Below are 20,267 nucleotides of genomic sequence, written 5' to 3'. Positions count from 1 at the left end.
CGAGTTGTTGGTGTTGGCGTTCGACGTGCGTTCGCCCTCCTCCAATAGACTGGCGTAAACATTTGCTTGACATGGTTGACAGCCAATCGGAGTGATGCAGCCCATGTTTCCCGGTTGTCGTACGTCGGCGGCATATGGATACCTGTATTCATTCAACCACCATTTCGGTGGCTCGATTAAAAAAAAAAAAAATCCAAATGAATTCCAGTTATTTTCCACTGTCGTTCAATGAGGCTTGTTCTCCTCCAGTAGAATTGTGCAGGCGTTTGATTGACATAGCTGACAGCTAATAGCAGCGAGGCGTCCGTCGTGACGACGCCCCGTGTCAGTTTCCGGCCGCAGTGTGCTTTCGGGCGCTGATGCTGGTGCTGGTGCTGATGCTGGTGCTGATGCTGATGAGGGAGACCCCGCCGATCTCGGTCGCATCATGTTTTTTGCCGTGCTTGTTCGCCTGCTGTCACAGCGCTGTTGCGTGGACCTGTGCCTGGCCGGCTTGCTGTTGTTCCTGAGCGGGCTGCAGCAAGCAGAGGCAGCAGCCGCCGCCGCAGCAGCAGGGGCCGCCGGAGCCCCCACAGTGGAGATGGCCAACCTGAACTGGAAGCCGTTTATCTACGGTGGGATGGCCTCGATCGTCGCAGAATTTAGTAGGTGATTGTCTTTTCAACGGAATGCAAGACGTTTTGGATGGCACACCTGTCTAATGCAAAAGCAGTGGCATCAATTCTTAGTTTTGAGAAGGAAAAAAAAGGCCGATTCAAAAATCAGATGTGTTTTCATGTCATAATAGCGAGTTGATTGTCGTTGTGCATAATAATGTCACAAATTCAACGGTTTATTTGGCTTCAGTTCAATAGACCTGGTACGGTTGGTTCCTTGATCTGTCAGGTAACGGCTTCGTTTCGACCTCATTGCTCGTGATGCGTTTGTATTTGTAGGCACGTTCCCCATCGATCTGACAAAGACGCGGCTCCAGGTGCAGGGTCAGTCCCAGTACACGGAGGTGCGCTACAGAGGCATGTTCCACGCCCTGTTCAGGATCGGGAAGGAGGAGGGCGTCCGGGCGCTTTACTCAGGGTAAAGGACTTCTCCATTGAGTCCATGCCGAAAGCTAATCACGGGGCATGTTCTAACAACAGCGTTTTGAAATGGCCCAATACGCGAGTTCATATTGCAAGCAAAAATGTCTTCCGTTGCAGCATCTCACCTGCCCTGTTGAGGCAAGCGTCTTACGGGACCATCAAGATCGGAACCTACAACTCGCTCAAGAGGCTTTTTGTCAGTCACCCGGAGGGTCAGCGGCACAAGACATGATACTTTTTGGTTGTCTTTTTCTATTTTTGCAAAGTGTCCATGTTTGTTTGGTGACAGACGAGACCATGGTCATCAACGTCTTCTGCGGAGTGGTCTCCGGCGTCCTGTCCTCCTCGCTGGCCAATCCCACGGACGTGCTCAAGGTGACCGAGCGTTTGTTGACCGACGGACCAAATCTTTGAAGAACGCATTCGGAACATTGGCCATTGTTTGATCGTAGATCCGAATGCAAGCGCAGGGCAGTTTGCTGCAAGGCAGCATGATGTCCAACTTCATCAACATCTACCAGACGGAAGGCACCAGAGGCCTCTGGCGGGTGAGCGGGAAAGCCGTTGAACCAATTTGCCCGCTTCCATTTACACGTCGGCGGCGCTCCTCAGGGCGTCATTCCCACGGCGCAGAGGGCCGCCATCGTCGTCGGCGTTGAACTCCCCGTCTACGACATCACAAAGAAGCACCTCCTCCGCTCCGGCGTCATGGGCGACACCATTTTGACACACTTCATGTAAGTAGTCGCAGTGCAGCAGTGGGAAGTGAATCGTAGTCATAATAAGAACTCATTCCATTTCCGTTGCGCTCGTTGTGGTTGGGAACTGGAGTGGATTCAGCTTTCTTTCTTTCTTTCTTTCTTTCTTTCTTTCTTTCTTTCTTTCTTTCTTTCTTTCTTTCTTTCTTTCTTTCTTTCGTTCTTTCGTTCTTTCTTTCTTTCTTTCTTTCTTTCTTTCGTTTTGGCGCAGCTCCAGTTTCACCTGCGGCCTGGCAGGGGCGCTGGCCTCCAACCCCGTGGACGTGGTGCGCACACGCATGATGAACCAGCGCGTGCTGTCGGGGGCGCCCATGTACAAAGGCACGCTGGATGGCGTGATGCAGACGTGGAGGAACGAGGGCTTCTTTGCGCTCTACAAAGGATTCTGGCCCAACTGGCTGCGGCTGGGCCCTTGGAACATCATCGTATCCTTTGCGCGCACAGGAGAAAACCAAAAGGCTTTTGTCACTTGTGCTTGTTTTCCTTCACCTACAGCTCAGTTCTTCATCACCTTTGAGCAGCTGAAGAAGCTCCCGTTGTAAGCGAGGAAGGCCAGTCGGAACGCCACCGATCTGTCGCTCGCTCGGTCGGTCAGACTGTGTCGGTCGGCCGAGCGGCCTGTTGGGGAGACGCAGAAGAAGAAGAAGTACTGGGCGGCTTTGCACTCTCCTCTACCAGCGTCGGCCGACCTCCCCGCACACTCATCCGTCACCTCGTGTATTTTTTTTTCTTCTTTAGTTTGCTCTTTCTTCACGGTTGATTGATTCTGTTTTCGCCACAGTCATGAGCACTGAGACCAGGCAGCTACGTTTTAGCAGGAGAGTGAGTTAGAACCTGGTTACTGCCGCACACCAGGTGAGTTTGAACCTCCATTTTTCTTCCAAGGTGTTTTGTTCGTCCGTTCGTCGAGTGACGCGCATCTGCGAGCCTTGAAATGTCCTTCTGTTACAAGAACTCCATCGCAAGGTGCCGTACTTGTATGTTGTTGGCCGGAGATTCTAGAGGCGGAAAAAGCCTGACGTCGATCGGAGCCAAAGCCTTTTCTGTGGCACTGACACACACACACACACACACACACACACACACACACACACACATACGTATATAGACTGATGCGGTTCACAGCTCGAAAGGAAGGCCAAAAGTGCCAAAGGTTGTTCTGCCTGCCTGCCTGCCTGCCTGCCTGCATCTACACTATGGCTGTGACTCGTGCAGTGCAGGCGTTGGGACGCCTTTGCAGTAGCAAAACATCAGAAATTCCTCACTTTTCATTGAATGATTTCACTTTGTCTTACCCAAACGTACGTGTGTGTATTGTCAGAGTGCGGCTTCTTATTTAATGTGTTTTGTTTGATGCTTATTTATTTTGGCCAGTTGGTTGACACTTGTATTTATTCCTCTTGTCGGATCAAATGTCAATCAAGGCTGCTTCTTTCTTTTTTTTGGGAGCAGTTTTGCAATCTGGCGCGTCACGTCATCATCGCCAGTCAGTCATTCATTCATTCCCTCCCTTAGACTTGCCTTTTGTTGCATTGAATAAGAGTACTGAAATATACTTGATAGGTCATCAAATGGATTTTATAAAAGCCGCACTTAATGTATGAATATTGCAACAGAGAGCGAGCGCTTCTTCGTTGGTGTTGGTTTTACTTTAGTGCTTGTCGAATCGGAGGGATTTTATTTTTTGCTGGAAGTTTTGAATGCTTCTTGGGTTTGTTGTTTCTCATCTGTTGTGAGTCATTTAATGGCTTCAATCCATGTACTGTACACTCCAAATAATAATTAAAAAAAATGTGTCGTATATATTTTTTCGCCCCATATGTATTTGTTCTGCAGTTTTAACCGCAGTCGTCACCGTGTGTATATATATATATATATATATATATATATATATATATATATATATATATATATATATATATATATCCGTAGGCCTCGCGTATACCGCCACCAAGTGGCCATAAAAGTATGTGCAGTCTTAATCATTGCCATTAAAATGCTTCAAATTGTATTGAATTCATTTGAAAAAACTTCCAATCCATTTTTCCATTGCCATTAAAATGCTTCAAACTGTATTGGATTTTTGGGGGAAAAAACTTCCAATGCATTTTTCATTGGTATTGTCAAATTGGAAATGTTCCATTTGTTTTGAACCAATCCGCTGATTTTCTCCGCCTACTCCAATTAAGTGAAGCGTCAACAGGTGTTGACTTGATCCTCATCCCCACTCTAGACAGCAGTTGACTTCTTAACTTAGGGCAAGAAAGCTGACTGACATTTCTGCGGAGCTCCAACAGCAAATATGTTTGCTTGCCCTTTCTGTTTCTCTTCTTGACTTTTACTTGACTAGTAGGAGCACCCTACACGTTTTTATCTGGTTTTAGCAGAGAGTCAGTCTTGTCCTTTCAGGTGCTTTGATTTGAAACCACGCTCGTCGCTATGAAGGAGGAAATTGCCGCCACCGTGTTCTTCATGGGCCGCCTGGTCAAGCGCTACGGATGCCTGGACGAGAACGGCCGCGAGCGCTTTGCCACCGCGCTCACGTCAGCCTTGTTTGAGAGCTACAAGAACCACTGGCACCCGGACGTGCCCGCCAAGGGCCAGGCCTACAGGTATGCTTGGAAATGTCATTTCAAAGTCATTTGTATCAACCCTTTTTGTTTTGCAGGTGCCTGCGGATGAACTGGTTACAACTACAGGATCCAGTGCTTCAGAAGGTGTGCGAGAGAAGCGGCGTGCGCTACGACGACCTGGGCCTGCCTCGGGAGCTCACCGTGTGGGTCGACCCCGGCGAGGTCTCGTGCAGGTAGCACGAGCCATTTTATAGCCACCGAGCCTGAACTTTGTGACGACTGATGGCGTGATAATTGATTACGCTCTGCTTGAAATTGTCACCTGCTTTGAACCTGAGACATCTCTGGCAGGTACGGCGAACACGGCGCCCCCTTCTCCATCTCAGTTGTGGACGGCAGTCGACACGCCCGTGGCCAGTTTTCCCGGCGAGTCCACGACGCGGTGGAGCGCGCCAGCCTGGAAGTGCCCTCGGAGAGTTCTTCGGATGAAGGCGGCGGCGGCGGGGAGGAGGAGGAGGAGGAGGAGGAAGAAGAAGAAGAGCGCCGTGGCGGGGGCAGCCCCTCTGCTCTCTTTGCCGAACCCAAAAGCATCCCGACTGTTAACAACCCCAATAGCGTCTACCGGGTAAGTCAGCACAGGTAAAGACTACTTCCATGCGATCCTAAAACAATTTCCTGGAAATACTAATAAGGGAGTATTTGTACCTTGGGACTTTCCAGTCTGGAAGAAATCCTGGAACATGAATTTGGGTGTTTTTGTCTACTTCTCCCTCTCTCAGTTCAGCGAGTTTGCTCCCGGCGCCCCCCGGACGTGGCTCACCTACCCTAGGAGGAAGCCGTTTGGCGGGGACGCCTTCCCGCCTCTCGTCCCGCTTCCTCCTCTCTCACCGCAGCAGCTGGCGGGCTCCAAAGGTTTCTATTCCGACCGGACCTTGTTCACCTTCACCGGGCCCCGCGTGGATAAGTACCACTGGGTCAGCAAGTCCCGCTCCTAAAACTCTCCGCATCCCTGGAGAAGAAAAGAATTTCCCCAAAAAAGTCTAAGGACTGTCTGTGTATCTTTAAAGCAGAATTTTCTATTTGTGCAAATGAGGTTTTTTCTTTTTTGGTGTTGATTTTTTTTAACCGTCTTGACATACAAGCGCTTTTTAACTAATTCTAATTGTAAATGTATTTTTAATCTCCAGTAACTGAATAAAGTAACACAATTGTGAACTGTAGGTGAAAAATAAAAGGTGCCCATTTCAAAAATGTTAACCTTTCTTTTCTTCCATTTTTATGTGCAAACAATGTAATGTCATGTTTGCACTGAATAGCACAGACCTTATCCTAAATTCATTTTTCTGAAAAGAACCTAAAGTAAAGACCTTGTTTCTAGATGGTGGGAGATGACTGGCTTTCAGGAGTCCTTCCATCAAGTTTAAAATCATGCCATATTTTCAACAACTTTGTACGGTTGCAAGAGTAGATCCTCGAATTTCTTCAGCTTCAGTCCATCTCGCATTCTCTGCATTGTATTTCTGGTCCATTTCCTGTATCTGTTGTACATTTTGTCTTCTGAATCCAATAAATACTTTGAAGAAGTAAACAACGGTGCTTTTGCAATTTGACGCTGTTACTGGGATGCAAGGGGCGAAGCTACCAAGTAAGCTTCGGGAACGAGTTGATCGTTTGAATTGCTCCCAATCCATCTGCTCTGTTTTATGCTCGTTGTTGTCACTCATGGAACAAGTTTGGCGTACTCCTACCAGGCAGAACCGCTACAAGTACCTCGATCTGCTACTATGGAATGCTAACGGCTTTCTACGCACGCACGCACACACACACACGATAGGACAGGACATGGCAAATTGGCAATCCGACAGGAAGGCCATTCTGTCGCCGCCACCTTGACGTCACAGGTCCCGCGCTGCCGTCAGGCCAATGGTGCGGCGCCCTTATTCGCGCGCGCCATTCTTCTGGCCAATCGGGAGCATCGTTATTGGAACGCGCAGTGGAGCTTGGTCACATCCGGTTGTATATAAAGAGCCACGAGTTAGCGGCGAATTTGGAGTGTCCATTTTGAGCTGAGATCCGGCGTCTCCCTCGTTTCCCCCCTTTCTTAAAGTAAGACAATTGCGTATTTGTGTCTGTTGAAGGGCTCAGTCGTAACAGTCGGAGCCCGTATGCCGCTATTCGCGTTGTGGTCTACCCTCCGATTTCAGCTGAATTGTGCATTTTTTGGAGCGGTAAGACAATGCTATCGGCTAGCTAGGCTAACAGTGGCGCTATACATTCAAGCTCATGTTGCGTATGGCGAATGAATGGTTAGCACGGCTGCCTGCCGCCTAGAATTTCCACTTGAATTGCACATCTCGATCGTCGGCGTTGTTGTTGTTGTTGTGACTTAACTTGATTCCCGTGCGACGTATGGCATGCGTAGTCTTACTTACGGGGGGTCGAATGCTAGCCGGGGCCTTGCTACTTTCCCCGAGCGCGGCTCGTTACCGTCCATCCGACTAGCCGTCTTATTGTTGCCAAACGTTGCTAGGTGGATGGAAAACACGCTCGTCCGACTTTCTTTGACAAAAACTCCATTGCAATTCCAAATCGAATGCAGATCCAGCAGCAAAAGGAAATGATTGTGCATGTTTGTGTCTGTGTGGAAAGCAAGCGTGCGTGCGTGCGTGCGTGCGTGCGTTTGTTTGAATGGGCAGCGCCCCCCACTGTTATTCATTCAAGTCAGTTAGGGCTCATCTTTGAAGTCCTTTCAACGCGAGAAACTTCAAATATGCATGTAACGAGGCATGCTTCATCTTCGAATTAGTCGCTCATTATAAAATAGTTGAATTCAAACCTTGGGGCTTCCATTATTTGGAAGGAATGTTTGTTGAAATTTAGCCTACATTTCTCCTCGTTCTTCTTGTATGCCATGAATTTAAAAAGCTGCACTATTGCCCTTCCGTCGCCTTTGGTTCCTGACCCGTCGCCACAAACGTGCTTCTTTTGAGTACAACCAAAATCTGGTGCGCTTGACTCAAAACAATGAAATGATGGTTTCTAACTCATCTTGGCACAGCAGCCTTAAGAGTAAATGGCTTGAATGGGGCCCCATTCTACTAAAAAAATCTGGTTCTGCACCGCCCCAAATCTCATATCAGGTTAGCAATCCACCCTCACGATGGCCGACTCTGACATTCTGCTCATGGAGACTTCAGAGCAGAACGGCAACGAGGGCGACGAGGACCAGAACGACGCCGCCGCCGAAGCCGAGTTGATGGCTGACGACGACAGCCAGGCAGACGGCGGCAAAATTGACGCCAGCAAAGGCGAAGAGGATGCTGGGTGAATGTCCATTTGTCTTACTTCATTTATTTTTGCCCCAAGACAAAAAATGGGAAAGCTGGATTCTTTTTTGTCTTCAGCAATTTCTTGTCATGTGCAAATCCTGAACAAGATTAGCAAGCGCTTGTTCCTCCTCTCTTCTCCAGCAAAATGTTTGTGGGCGGCCTGAGCTGGGAGACCAACAAGAAAGACCTCAAGGACTATTTCAGCAAGTTTGGCGAGGTGTCGGACTGCACCATCAAAATCGACACGGCCAGCGGGCGCTCCCGCGGCTTTGGCTTTGTGCTCTTCAAGGACCCGGCCAGCGTGGACAAGGTGGGGAGCGCTAGCAGAAATGTAACGCGCCCAACTCTCCGCTGGCTGACCGACCGACCGACCGACCGGGTGTGCTTTGCAGGTGCTGGAGCAGAGCCAGCACAAATTGGACGGCCGCCAGATCGACCCCAAGCGGGCCCTGGCCATGAAGAAGGAGGCCGTCAAGAAGATCTTTGTGGGTGGCTTGAATCCAGAAGCCACTGAGGAGAGCATAAGGGCGCACTTTGGGGCCTTTGGAGAGGTGAGGCGATTGGACTCTTGTTTTTTTCTTTGTTTTTTTATGCAATTCAAGAAGGGATTGGCCAGGAAATTGTCGCTTTCCATTGAACACATTTTGTTGTTGTTACTCAGAAAAACAAAGATGAAATGGTCTTGCAACAACTGACGTTTGGAAATTCAGACCCGAGCTTGCGTGTTGTCGTTCTTCAGATCGAAACCATTGAGCTCCCCCTGGACCCCAAGTCGAAGAAGAGGAGGGGCTTCATCTTCATCACGTACAAAGATGAAGCCAGCGTCAAGAAGTGCTTGGAAAAGAAGTTCCACAACATAGAGGGCGGCAGGGTCAGTCGCTTCGTCGGCCAAGACCGTCACTCACGTGGGTGTTTGAACGTTTCGCTTGCCTCGACAGTGTGAGTTGAAGATCGCCCAACCCAAGGAAGTGTACCAGCAGCAGCAACAGCAGCAGCAATACGGCGGAGGACGTGGTGGCGGCGGCGGCGGTGGCTACGGTGGCCGAGGGGGCCGAGGAGGGCGCGGAGGTGGGTCGCTCATATTAAGCAGACAGCCAAACAAAAGTGCTTAATTTAATGGTGGCTGACTTTGCAGGCCAGAGCCAGGGCTGGAACCAGGGCGGCTATGGAAGCTACTATCAGCAGGGATACGGCGGTCAAGGCTACGGCGGCCAAGGCTACGGCAGCTACGGCGGCTACGGGGGCTACGACTACCCCTCCGGCGGCTACTACGGATATCCCGGATACGACTACAGTACGTACGGCCCAATTGCTCCCAATCCTATTTGACGCGTCCACAAACATTTTGCGTGCGTGCGGTCGCCGACAGGCCAGGGCAGCGCCAGTTACGGCAAGGCTCCTCGACGGGGCCACCAGAGCACCTACAAGCCATACTGATGCGCGCAACGCGGCAGGTACGTCATCCGCTGTCCTCTGGAACGCGGCTAACCAACCCACTTAGGGCCTTGTTCTTTTGCTCCTCAGAATCCAGCAAGAAACAAACCAACGCGGCGACTCCTTTTATGACAGAAGACCATTTGTACAGAAAACATCAGAAATGAAACTTTTCCATGGTTTTTTTTTTTGTTTTTTTTTAATTGTATGCTTTCATTTTCTAGGTTTTACTTTTCCCTTCAGTGTTTTTTTTTTTTTTTTTCTTCCAGTTTTTTTTGTCCCTCCTCCCAACATTTCCATTGAAAGGAAGTGTAATTTGACTGTACTTTTTGGTACCTGTTTTGATTCTAATGTATTGCTAAGGGTATTTTACATGTCAGCTAGCTTTACAGGTTGGGCGTCTTGGCACTGTAAAGGAGCTTTTTTGACAAATAAAAAAGAAAAACAAATTGTAACCTGCTGTCCTTTTTCACTTCTTTTTGAAAAGAAATGATCATTGTAAAAGCCTTGATGTGCAGCAGTTGCTGGTGGTGTCGGCTTACGAAGAAGAAAATGACGTCACTTCACGTTCAAGGAAGGAAGGAAGGCAGGAAGGCAGTTGACCCATTGACTCGGTCGCGAACGGGAAAGTCACGATTCGTCCTCTCACTGATCCGTTCTCGCGATGAAGTGGAAATGCGAATCACTCACTCGTTCATTCGTTCACTCACAGATCCGTCCGTTCAGTCGGCGAACGGGAAATGGACTTCACGACTCGTTGGTGAACGGGAAGTGACGTCATTTTCTTCTTCGTTGTTTTACGGCGAGGTGGCACCGGCTTCAACGGGCGTTACCGACGCCTACTGGTTGAAGTCATATCAACTGAAAAAAGAACTGAAAACTGAAAAGAGTCGTTTTTTTAACCCATCGTTCACTCACTCACAAGCCAACACTTGAACAGAGCTTCGGCGCGCTTCCTTGACAGACTACTGCACATTAGAATGAGCCCAAACTAAGACAGGGGCGTCACGTGCGCCGACTACATCTCGTGGATGGGCGCCAATTGAGGCGTTTTGAAGCGTCTGCATCGTCTCCGTACGGTCCTCGCAGTTACGCCAGCGGCGCTGTGGGGATGCTGTCTGACCTCTTGGGCCTTTCTGTCCCCCGCGCGTAGGTCCAGCTGGTAGGTTCCGCGCAGAAGCCGGGCTGCCGTCAGGATAGGGTCAGCGCCCCCCCTGTGCTCCTGCGGGTGGAATCGGACCCGCTCGCTTTCCGCGCTGGCGCTGCCCTCCATCTTGGCCTGCAGACAAAAAGGCAAGTTGGAAGCATTTACTGTACATATAAATGAGACTGAGAATAGTGACGGGAGCATGGATTTGGACCTAATGTTCAGTGGGAGATGCACGTCTCTTCTTCTGTGCTGGAAAGCTTTGTCACTTGACTCATCTTTTGACTCCTCCCTCCATCCCTCTGGCTCCCCACACCTTTGACCCAGATGAGGCTCCACCGGCCCAAAACCGCCTCGTGGACAAACCCGCTGACCCGAGAAAGCAAATAAAGGAACGACGTGGACCGAGAGATTACAGCTTATGAACCCAACGGACATGACTTTTTCCAGTTTACACAGACGAACGGTGACATAATCGGCGTTATGATCCAGAAAAGCGTGCAACGGATTACTAACCTGATGCACCTATTTCAAATGTTTCTTTCTTTTACCAACTGCGCTAAATCATTTGAGTGCAACATTTTCAGACAAAATTCCCGACAACAGTTTTTGCACCAAATCCAGTAACTTTACAAAAACAGTCCAAATAAGTCTAAGGCACAATGAACTAGGTAGTTGTTTAGAAATTCCCCAAATATTTTCTTGTCCAAAAAATGGCGATTTTTTCATACACAAAAATTTCCATAAATTGTTGTCACACCCTTTTTTCGAAGCACACCATTCATTACTAGGTTGCAAGGTGTTCGGCAACAGGCCCGGCAGGTCAGTCCGGCTGCTTCTCTCAGCTTTTATTCCTTGAGCTGCTTGCACTCTGACAAGACGTTGGCTTTTCTTCCCTGACGCGTGCCATACTCAGGTAACACAACGCTCGCTTGTATTTTCTTGTTTCGTGTTGGATTTCACAAACTCACCTTTTTCAAACTTCATCTGTTGGAATAGAAGCACATCAGGCAGGCTGGATTGAAGAAAACAAACAAACAAACAAATCACATTCATCTGCTTTTTGTGTTATGGAAAAATGGGCAAATTGGCAAATTCAATCTTTAATGTGGCATTTTTCTAATTCCTGGTGACTTTTTTTAAAGGTAAGAAAAAAGATATAAGGACTAAAAGAAATCTGAAAAGAAATCTGAACAGAAAAAAAAAAAGACTGCTTGCTTTAGTAGTTTCAGAATGTGTTGATGATAAACAAAAATGGTTTCTCTTTTTGGCCTCGATTCTAGCTAGCAATCATACTTTTATATCTAACAAGTTTCTCTCAACCATATCCGATCGAAAATAGTGCCCCATTGTGTTTTCTCTTCACACCCGAGTAGATATTGTTAGCCATTGCCATTGCAAATGTCACGGGCTCATTTTGTCATGTGTCATCATCTCACGTGTTGCCCATCATCCAGAAGCTGACATGACGTCCAAGATGGTTTTCAAGCAGCCGCAGCCTGTTATGATTCACCAAGAATCCAACGAGTGGGGCAGCCACATCTGCGACTGCTGCAACGACGTACCCATGTGTAGGAGACCAATTTGATTTGATTTTTCTTCTTGTCATTGCTTTTGACAATGTACAGTGATGTCCGGGGCTGGGCTGGCACAATACAAATAAAACACATCAGTCCTGGCACATCAATACAAATAAAAGACATCAGTCCTGGCACATGGCACATGGCATGTGCCCAATGGCCACTCCAGCCAGCCCCGATGACGTCCTTGTCACGTGGACTATGTGTTTTGTTTGTTTGTTTGTTTGTTTGTTTGTTTGTTTGTTTGTTTGTTTGTTTGTTTGTTGTGTTGCTGGCTGCAAGGAAGGCTGCTGCGGGTTCTGGTGCTTACCTTGCTTCGCATGCATGACGGCCAAGAAGTACGGCGAGTGCCTCTGCCTCCCCCTGGTGGACTGTCTGGTCAGCCCGCTAGTGCCTCCTGTCACCATGTCCACCAGGGTGTCCATGCGCCAGTTGTACGGCATACGGGTAAGACGGCGTCAGCACGCATAGGCAGGCAACCTTTTGTTTGCAAAAATCATCTTTCCTTTTCTTTTCTTTTCCTTTCTTTTGTCAGGGCTCCATGTTCAACGATTGCGTGTGCGCCACTTTCTGCACGGCGTGCGTTTGGTGCCAGATGGCGCGCGAGATGAAGGCGCGGGCCATCGATATCGTGCTGGTGAACAAGCACAGCAAGACGCTGGCCTAACAACAGCGCCCCCTTACGAAAAAAAAAAGTTTGTGCACTGATTGATTTATTTCCCTTTTTGCGTGAGACACTTTTAAATACGCCACTGTATTTTTAAACATTTCATTGCTACATTTCTTTCTTCAGAAAGGATTTATGGCATTTAAATGTGTTTCGATGGGGAACATTGATTTTTTTTCCATGATGTCACTCGTTCATGATTTCACTCTAACCCTAACAAAGAATGAATCCTGACACTCTTCACTGTTCTTTTTAGAAAAGTACGGTTCTCTAACCAAAGCACCATCTGCGTACGGACGTGTTGGTCCACTTGCTAAATATTTACTAGATTAAAAAAAAGAAATCAAATGAAATCTACAAACTAAAATGTTCTTTTTGAGTGATGCATTATGGGCTATTATCCTTTTAGAGCAGCATACCCGCAAAGTGATTCCTAACACGGGCAGTGAGTCACATCCATTTGATTTGAGTGATTGAGCAACCAATGACGAACGAAGGAACGAACGAACGAATGAATGAATGACACGCTCTCTGTTTTTTATCTGTTTTCATTTGATTATTACCCAAATGTTTAATAGGTACTTTTATGTTATGTTTATGTTGCCTCTAAATATTTATCTTAACAATTGTATAATTATTATTACACATCATATAAATCAGTGTTTCCCAACCTTTTTTCATTCACGGCACACCTTTTCATTGGAAAAAATCTCGAGGCACACCACCAACAAAAATCTGTTAAGTGTTACACCAGCTTCTATATTAAAATCGGTTATATTACAACAAAAGACGTAAAGTTCTACTCCTGTATATGTATGGAGAGTAGACTAATTGCATAAAATAAATACAAAATCTACTTTAAATTGTATTTCTTTTGCAAATGAAAGTGACAGTTTTTGAAAAAAGGTTTTAGACTAAGGAATAAAATATTGAACACCAACTCATATAAGAATGTAAATCACACATATATATATATATACATATACATATTGTCTGGTGTTTTATTCCTTGTTTTTATTTTTGGGGGCATGAAAACAAAAATCTGACATTTGAGGGAAATATCATGGTCAAAGGTCACAGGTGTCAAGCTCTAGTCCTCGGGGCCGCGTTCCAACATGTTTTCCGAGATTCCCTCGTTAAGTGCAGGTGCGTGAAAAGTCGTGTCGTCGTGTTTGTCGTATCATTGTGTGTGTGTGTGTGTGTGTGTGTGTGTGTGTGTGTGTGTGTGTGTGTGTGTGTGTGTGTGTGTGTGTGTGTCTCTCTCTACTGCGGTGTAGTGTTGGCTCGTGAGTGAACGATGGGTTCAAAAGAACGAACTTTGACTTTGAAAAGATCTAAAGCTCTTTGTAGCCATGAGGGAAAAACTTGTTTGGACCCGTTTGAAAATCATTGATTTGATATGACTCAAGAATTGTCTCTGTGCAACGGTGCGGTGTTTCTTAGCAACTGACTTGAAAATGAGTCCACGGGAGCACTGCAACGGCGGCAGAATTTTTGCAAGAACAATTCATTTTAGGATGAACTCTCGATACAAATATTTTCATTTGATTGAAGGCAATGGCGTTAACCACTCGACCAGAGCCTGCTCGGAAACCAAAGGAAATTTGGTCATATTGATAGGGTATCCTCCATCCAAACATGTTCGGTGTTGAAAGTTTCAACGGATAGTCCGAAGCAACTCTTTCCAAAGTAGTCACCATGACAGGCGACCACCTGGTGGCGTCAGTGTGCCGAGCGCCGTTGGACGATCAGGAGAAGAAGATTTGAATCGACGGATGTGACGTCAGGGCTTTAGGTCGATTGAAGACAGGTGTGCTCGCTCAAGCGGAGTTATCATATGCAGGTGCCACCGGCGGCGGCGGACGGTTTCTCAGGTAAGCGAGCATGCTAGCAAATGTTTGTCGTCTCCTGCCGTTTCTCACGACGGCACGCTTTGTTGCTTTTTCTCACAAGCCTTTTTTTTTTTTTTTTTTTTTTTAATTTATTTTGTTTGTCGCGGGATTGTCGTACTCTCGTGACTCGGCAACGTCACGTCCACCGCGACGGTGGGCCTGGAGGTAAATTGTAGGCCGCAGGCCATTTAGCCCGTGAGCAAATGTTTGCAGTTTCTTACGATGCCATTTATTATTTCTTGCAGGATTTTCGCTGTCTAGGGAGTGCTTGAGGTTTCGGCACGGCACGCCACAATCCACTTTGCGTCGCGTCGCGTCGCTGCGCGTTTTGGTGGTATTTTAAATGTCCTTCGCGGTTGTTTTTTTTCAATGCTGGCCAGCATTTTTTTCATTCGTCTGTCTGTAGACGGTTCGTCAATGACGCCGCCGATAAGCGCGTGTTTGTCTGACTATAGGAAATGTTAGTTTGACTCTAGTCAACTAAACCATTTTTTATTATTTTATATTATGCGTGTGCCATTTCCGTGTCATGCAAACTGGTGACTGCAACGTATATGTTACGTCGTGTCCCAATCGGACCAAATCCATTCAAAGATGGCGCCCGCCCGCTCTCGTTCCGTTACGCAACAAACATTTGCGCGAGTTATTTTCTCCCGTTTTGGACGCCGCCAACCTGGATCATCTGTCCAATGTGAGGTGAGTTGTAGATGAAATTAAAATGAATTATAATCTTTAATAATTCTTGTAATTTACTACAATATAATTATATATATTTTTCAAATGTAAAACTCTACTTACAATGTATAAAATTAAAAAATAAACTATAATTTTGATAAATTATCATAACTTACTACAATATAATATTTTTTTCAAATGTAAAACTCCTAGTATGTGTAATTATTGGTAAAAAAACATGCCATTGGCACTCGACTCAATGTCTATTTTTGTTGCAATAATTTGCTTGTCTTTTGTAGCACTAAAAAAGGCTGCCCAGCCAGCATCCTTCTATCCAAAGCAAGCAGGAGGCTCTTGAAGGAGCCCTTTCAGTGATGTTGAGGACACCGAGAGTCGTCCTAAATCAGGTGAAAACCTGTTTTTGTCAAGTTTCAGCTTCCCAACACACAATGGTTGTCGAGTTTTAGCTTCCCAGCACACAATTAATGGCTGTCTGTCTTTTTGTAGGCTGCAAGAAGAGCCGAATGGGATAAGTATAATTCCATATGAAAAGGCACAATGGCCTATCCAAAGGAGCAATGGCCTATCCAAAGGAGCAATGGCCTATCCAAAGGAGCAATGGCCTATCCAAAGGAGCAATGGCCTATCCAAAGGAGCAATGGCCTATCCAAAGGAGCAATGGCCTATCCAAAGGCGCAATGGCCTATCCAAAGGCGCAATGGCCTATCCAAAGGCGCAATGGCCATATGCAAAGGAGCAATGGCCATATGCAAAGGAGCAATGGCCATATGCAAAGGAGCAATGGCCATATGCAAAGGAGCAATGGCCATATCAAGTCAAGAATCAAGCGGCGCACTGCAAAAGTCGACGTGTGCGGATCATGTGCCCAGGAGGGGGCAGTGTGGTTGCCTTTGATTATGGGTGCACGACGGAAAGGTTGCAGGTGTGGACAGTGTTTGGGGCTCCGATGGTTGGTCTTACTTTGAAGGTGCGCTGTGGTTGTGGCTTGTCTGGATCCAGCGTTGTCTTGTGCTTGGTTGCCATTGACGGCTCACTTGGGGGAGGACGTGGTTCCGTGGATAGACACAAAACTGAACTTTGACGTGGTGCTGAATGTCCAATTTTGCCGTATGACTTGTTCCATTTTGTATCTTTTTCTAACCTGCCACTGTCGTAGTTGCTGCGTTCGTTGTTCTTTCCCCTCGGTGTAGGGTGGCGTTGGAGCGAGCTGATCCCGAATGTCCAATTTTGCAATTTGACTTGTGACATTTTCTTTTTCTAACCTACCACTGTTGCACTTCCTCTAACCCTAACCTACCACTGTGGTACTTGCGTTTTGTTCTCCCCTAGGTGTTGGAGCGAGACAGTCACATTGTGTCTTTTTCTAACCTAGCGCTGTCGTGCTTGATCGAAGCCTAACGTACCACTGTGCGTCCTTTGTTCTCTAGGTGTAGGGGGCGGTGTTGGGGCGAGCCGGTCCACGATGAAGACTTAATGATGCGAGCAGCGCCCAACTCATTGCATGTTCTGCCTTTTGCAGGCCGGACGCAAAAGGGGGATGCATGGCCCGATTCACCAAGAGTACCTAACCGCTGTGATCAAGTAAGCAAGTGACCTACAACTTGGGGCGCTCTTTGAGTTTCTAACCTTTGTTTCTGTTTGTGCAGATGGCGACCGGGACGCGACACGATCTGCTCCGAGGTGGACGGACCGCTGTGGCATCGCTCTGAAGTCGCAGAGTTCTGATGGAGACCCGCTTCCCTGGAGGCGTCGACCTGCGCAGCTTCAGCATGTGAAATAGATTTTTTTTTTATTTATTCACACCAGCGGTGTCCAAATGTCTGTCTGAGGGCTGCATACTGAATCAAATTGAGAATCCTTTGACACTAATTCATTAAATCAATCACAAAATGTTGCCATTCACATTTTGTGCTACAAAGCAGTGTTGCGTTCATTCGTGTGGTGTGTTGATCAAGTTGGCCCGAGGCTACCATTTGGACACCAATGGTGGGTCACGTGTGTAGGGCTGCACCTGGATTGGAAAACTGTCATATGGTGGTATAGGTCGTTGACATGCACTTAGGGAAACAAAGATTTTTTTCTATTCATGTGGCAAATGAAACATGTTTTCTGGCCTCCTAACTATTTGTAATGAGTTTAGAAGATAACAAGTCATTGATGCAAGTTAAAGTTAACTGATCTAAGTGATGTCATTGCGATCAAATAGTTCCTCTCCATCCTAGAATTTTGCACAACTTTGCTCAATGCAGTGGTCTGGCCCAATACTGCCATATCATTGGTTTTCCAAAATGTTGTGCAGCCCTCATTGAGTGCCAAACGCGCAGCGACGGCAAGCGCAAGCGACCACCGCGCAGCGACGGCAAGCGACCACCGCGCAGCGACGGCAAGCGCAAGCGACCACCGCGCAGCGACGGCAAGCGCAAGCGACCACCGCGCAGCGACGGCAAGCGCAAGCGACCACCGCGCAAGCGACGGCAAGCGCAAGCGACCACCGCGCAAGCGACGGCAAGCGCAAGCGACCACCGCGCAAGCGACGGCAAGCGCAAGCGACCACCGCGCAAGCGACGGCAAGCGCAAGCGACCACCGCGCAAGCGAGACTTTTGTGCTTGTCTTGCAAGGTGAAAGAGACGATGTATGAAACGACGAGCCGGTGGACGGAGGCCACCGGACCCGCGATTGGTGAGCGGGGTGCAAAGGAAGGAATCACCCAAAGAAAGCAGTCGCCAAGTGTTGAAGAGGAGCCTGATGCATGACTGGCCAAGGCTGGCCAGAGGCGGTGACATGGCAATCCAATCTGCAAGCGTAGTGTACACACTTGTTGGTTTTAATTTGATTTCCGTATTTTTCTGCCTTTCAGCTGGCAGCGGATGGGGCGAGCGCCAGCATGCACCCAGAGGGACTGGGCTGCACCCGCAAGACCAGGGAGGGGGCAGGTAATGAGTACTTTGACAGAAGTGAACCGCATGCAACTGAGTGCCGTTTGTCTTTTTGCACTTGTACGAGGCGGAAGACGAGTCCAACACCGGCCGGAGCAGACCCGGACCTTGGCCCGTGACGAGCGGCCCACACGAGACTGATGGGTGCAGATGCAGCCAGCGTTTCAGGGGAGTGTGACTTTGTTTTTTCTTTTGTGCTTTCCCTACTCCTGTCTGTTTGAATAGGGTAACTAGTAGCACGCACGAGCATTTGGGTTGCTGTGACCCTGTAGATACGAATCGGCAAAGTAGACACCCCTTCCCTCCCTCCCTCCCTCCCCTCTCGCTCTCTCTCGCTCTCTTTCTCCAATGTGCCCGGCAGTACCTGCATGGCCTGGTGCGCTCAGGGTGGAACGTGGCTATACCTTGCCCTTTGTGGAATACCAGGGTATAATGTCTGCCTGCCTGGGTCCCAGTGTCGTCGACGGTGTCGAGGACGAGGAGATTCTCCGTGACGCTCTCCGTGACGTCACGTTTTCCTCTTTTTTCCCTCTCGGGGCCAAGCCAGCTCTCCTCAGGGGGAACTGGCCGGTTGCGCTTAAGTGCGCACCAAAGCCTCTTCTCATCTCCCCTCGCTGTCTCCCTCCCTCCCTCCCTCCCTCCCTTTTTGTAAGGGGTTAAACATTTCATAACCTGGATCGCTCCAATGCTGGAGGGCCATATGAGACATGCCCGTGCGCGCTGCTAGTTACCTGATTCAAACTTACCTTAGTCAAGGTCGCTGGTGGAAATTTTCGTCTTGCCAAAACCACCACAGTATGTCTGCCTTTCAGGATTGCCGAGGTAGCGGATGGGACGAGTGCCTGCACAGAGACGGACCAGAGGGCAAGACCAGAGGGTAATAAACTATTTGTATAGCACCTTTCATACAAGAAATGCAGCTCAAAGCGCTTTACAACAATTAAGGAAATTATAAGCATTGAATGTTTCACATAGGAACAGACAGAAAAAGAACATGAACACGTTAAAACAAAAACATGAATCTATGCATACACAATCAATAAAGTGAGATTAAAATAGGAGCAAGCTTTAATAGATAGGTCTTGAGTATGTCCACAGAAATGAACCGCATGCAACTGAATGCCGTTGTTCTTTTTGCAGTTGCGCGAGGCAGAGGATGAGTCCAAACCTCAAATATCGGCCGACACGAGGCGGACGGGTGTGGATGCGGCGAGGGCAAAGCGCCCAGCCAGCATTTAAGGAGAGTATGACGCTGGTTTTCCTTTTGTGCTTTCTTTCTTTCCCTCCCTCCACTTTTTCACTGGGTGTGCACATTGGCCGTCTGCATGAGGCCTCTCTTTCTCAGCGCTGCGTCATTTTGCAATATTGTTGTTTTATTGTTATTGTGTTTTTTAAATACATGAAGTGAACTGTTTGTACTGTAATTGTGTGTGCGTGTACCTCTGAACCTGAATTAAACTGTGAACTGAATTCAAGTGGTCCATTTTAAACATTGGCATGGGCAGTCTATCGTGCATACAAACTGGAATCATTTGAGACCTTCTCAATGACAAGACATTTGTAAAGTTAGTCTCAAACCAAATTGTCTTGTTAAATATGCAGTGTCAGGCTTTTTATTTTTTTGAACTACACAAAGAAAAGCTGCATGCCTTCTAAATTGTTGACAAAAGCCAAGCAGCCAGACACCCATAGATGCAAACGACAAGCGTACAAACGGTGTCTGTTGCGATTAATAAGTCATCTTTGGCAACCCTGCTTTAAAATGGCCACCGAACTCAGAATCTTGCAGAATGTTGGTACATTTTTCTGTACGAGTAAAAGCTGGTATTTTAATCTAGTCTGAGCCATTTTTTGGTTTCCTTTGAATGGTCATGCATCATGTGGGCGTTCTTGTGAATAAAATCAACAGTGTGTTTTCTTCCGGTTGGTGGTCTTGTAAATAAAGTCAACTTTGGTGTCAGTCATCATTCGCGATGAGCCTCAATTGAAGCTGCATCTCTTGAATGTGAAACTTCTTGCATGTTTTGTTGCAGGGCTTGGCGTCCCCATCGGCTGTCTGACTACAAAGAAGGCTGTTTCTGTACAGTCCACAGGTTGTTGCTGAGGTCAAATGAATTTATAAACATAGCGTGTAACTTCCAGGACCTTAGCTTTCAATTCAAAGCACAGTTGCTT

General features: G+C 47.5%; 4 protein-coding genes and 2 long non-coding RNA genes across 11 annotated transcripts; 5 read left to right on the top strand and 1 right to left on the bottom strand.

Moving 5' to 3' along the window:
* The first annotated feature begins 427 nt into the window (after nt 1–427).
* Nucleotides 428–3,642, top strand: slc25a14 (solute carrier family 25 member 14). The gene is made up of 8 exons (XM_049742644.2): nt 428–644; nt 936–1,074; nt 1,197–1,291; nt 1,369–1,454; nt 1,532–1,627; nt 1,692–1,816; nt 2,049–2,262; nt 2,338–3,642. Exons 1-8 carry the CDS (start codon nt 428–430, stop codon nt 2,377–2,379), a joined length of 1,014 nt encoding a protein of 337 aa, XP_049598601.1. The 3' UTR covers nt 2,380–3,642.
* On the top strand, nt 2,550–6,001 carry LOC125982260 (maternal B9.10 protein). Of its 2 annotated transcripts, XM_049742655.2 has the most exons (5): nt 2,550–2,692; nt 4,247–4,449; nt 4,506–4,643; nt 4,762–5,049; nt 5,190–6,001. In XM_049742655.2, the coding sequence occupies exons 2-5, from the start codon at nt 4,277–4,279 to the stop codon at nt 5,452–5,454; spliced, it is 864 nt and encodes a 287-aa protein (XP_049598612.1). In that variant the 5' UTR covers nt 2,550–2,692; nt 4,247–4,276; the 3' UTR covers nt 5,455–6,001. The 2 variants fall into 2 exon arrangements, with proteins under 2 accessions (XP_049598612.1, XP_049598613.1); XM_049742656.2 differs by lacking the exon at nt 2,550–2,692 and having other exon boundaries at nt 3,773–4,449; nt 4,762–5,035.
* A 358-nt stretch (nt 6,002–6,359) lies between these two features.
* LOC125982257 (heterogeneous nuclear ribonucleoprotein A/B) lies at nt 6,360–9,628 on the top strand. Of its 3 annotated transcripts, none has more exons than XM_049742646.1 (9): nt 6,360–6,516; nt 7,551–7,734; nt 7,881–8,049; nt 8,132–8,290; nt 8,479–8,610; nt 8,678–8,807; nt 8,875–9,033; nt 9,109–9,193; nt 9,264–9,628. In XM_049742646.1, the coding sequence occupies exons 2-8, from the start codon at nt 7,571–7,573 to the stop codon at nt 9,174–9,176; spliced, it is 981 nt and encodes a 326-aa protein (XP_049598603.1). In that variant the 5' UTR covers nt 6,360–6,516; nt 7,551–7,570; the 3' UTR covers nt 9,177–9,193; nt 9,264–9,628. The 3 variants fall into 3 exon arrangements, with proteins under 3 accessions (XP_049598603.1, XP_049598605.1, XP_049598604.1); XM_049742648.1 differs by having other exon boundaries at nt 9,241–9,628; XM_049742647.2 differs by having other exon boundaries at nt 6,511–6,638.
* LOC125982263 (uncharacterized) lies at nt 9,354–11,085 on the bottom strand. Its single transcript, XR_007486315.2, has 2 exons — nt 10,535–11,085; nt 9,354–10,452 (listed from the first exon to the last, which is right to left on the bottom strand). It is a non-coding gene; the product is annotated as an uncharacterized lncRNA (long non-coding RNA).
* On the top strand, nt 11,079–13,424 carry LOC125982261 (cornifelin homolog B). Its single transcript, XM_049742657.2, has 4 exons — nt 11,079–11,236; nt 11,778–11,891; nt 12,187–12,347; nt 12,436–13,424. The coding sequence occupies exons 2-4, from the start codon at nt 11,786–11,788 to the stop codon at nt 12,565–12,567; spliced, it is 399 nt and encodes a 132-aa protein (XP_049598614.1). The 5' UTR covers nt 11,079–11,236; nt 11,778–11,785; the 3' UTR covers nt 12,568–13,424.
* Nucleotides 13,425–14,467: 1,043 nt separating this feature from the next.
* On the top strand, nt 14,468–20,059 carry LOC125982262 (uncharacterized). Of its 3 annotated transcripts, none has more exons than XR_011088263.1 (7): nt 14,468–14,624; nt 14,705–15,155; nt 15,434–15,541; nt 15,642–16,736; nt 16,802–18,089; nt 18,160–18,969; nt 19,233–20,059. It is a non-coding gene; the product is annotated as an uncharacterized lncRNA (long non-coding RNA). The 3 variants fall into 3 exon arrangements; XR_011088264.1 differs by having other exon boundaries at nt 14,705–15,541; nt 16,802–17,932; nt 18,014–18,089; XR_007486312.2 differs by having other exon boundaries at nt 14,705–15,541.
* The last annotated feature ends 208 nt before the right edge of the window (nt 20,060–20,267 follow it).

This window comes from Syngnathus scovelli, chromosome 15 (assembly GCF_024217435.2).
Source record: "Syngnathus scovelli strain Florida chromosome 15, RoL_Ssco_1.2, whole genome shotgun sequence".
Lineage (NCBI taxonomy): Eukaryota > Metazoa > Chordata > Actinopteri > Syngnathiformes > Syngnathidae > Syngnathus > Syngnathus scovelli.
This window is presented reverse-complemented; position numbering and strand designations above follow the sequence as displayed.

Bases quoted from the DNA above. Each gene is read 5' to 3' on its own strand.
- LOC125982260 (XM_049742655.2), top strand. From the start codon at position 4,277: ATGAAGGAGGAAATTGCCGCCACCGTGTTCTTCATGGGCCGCCTGGTC. The intron at 4,450-4,505 runs GTATGCTTGGAA...TTTGTTTTGCAG, and splicing joins GCCAAGGGCCAGGCCTACAG to GTGCCTGCGGATGAACTGGT. The intron at 5,050-5,189 runs GTAAAGACTACT...TCCCTCTCTCAG, and splicing joins TACCGGGTAAGTCAGCACAG to TTCAGCGAGTTTGCTCCCGG.
- LOC125982257 (XM_049742646.1), top strand. From the start codon at position 7,571: ATGGCCGACTCTGACATTCTGCTCATGGAGACTTCAGAGCAGAACGGC. The intron at 8,050-8,131 runs GTGGGGAGCGCT...TGTGCTTTGCAG, and splicing joins ACCCGGCCAGCGTGGACAAG to GTGCTGGAGCAGAGCCAGCA. The intron at 9,034-9,108 runs GTACGTACGGCC...GGTCGCCGACAG, and splicing joins ATATCCCGGATACGACTACA to GCCAGGGCAGCGCCAGTTAC.
- LOC125982261 (XM_049742657.2), top strand. From the start codon at position 11,786: ATGACGTCCAAGATGGTTTTCAAGCAGCCGCAGCCTGTTATGATTCAC. The intron at 11,892-12,186 runs GTAGGAGACCAA...GCTGCAAGGAAG, and splicing joins CTGCAACGACGTACCCATGT to GCTGCTGCGGGTTCTGGTGC. The intron at 12,348-12,435 runs GTAAGACGGCGT...TTCTTTTGTCAG, and splicing joins GCCAGTTGTACGGCATACGG to GGCTCCATGTTCAACGATTG.
- slc25a14 (XM_049742644.2), top strand. From the start codon at position 428: ATGTTTTTTGCCGTGCTTGTTCGCCTGCTGTCACAGCGCTGTTGCGTG. The intron at 1,292-1,368 runs GTCAGCGGCACA...GTTTGGTGACAG, and splicing joins TTTTGTCAGTCACCCGGAGG to ACGAGACCATGGTCATCAAC. The intron at 1,817-2,048 runs GTAAGTAGTCGC...GTTTTGGCGCAG, and splicing joins ACCATTTTGACACACTTCAT to CTCCAGTTTCACCTGCGGCC.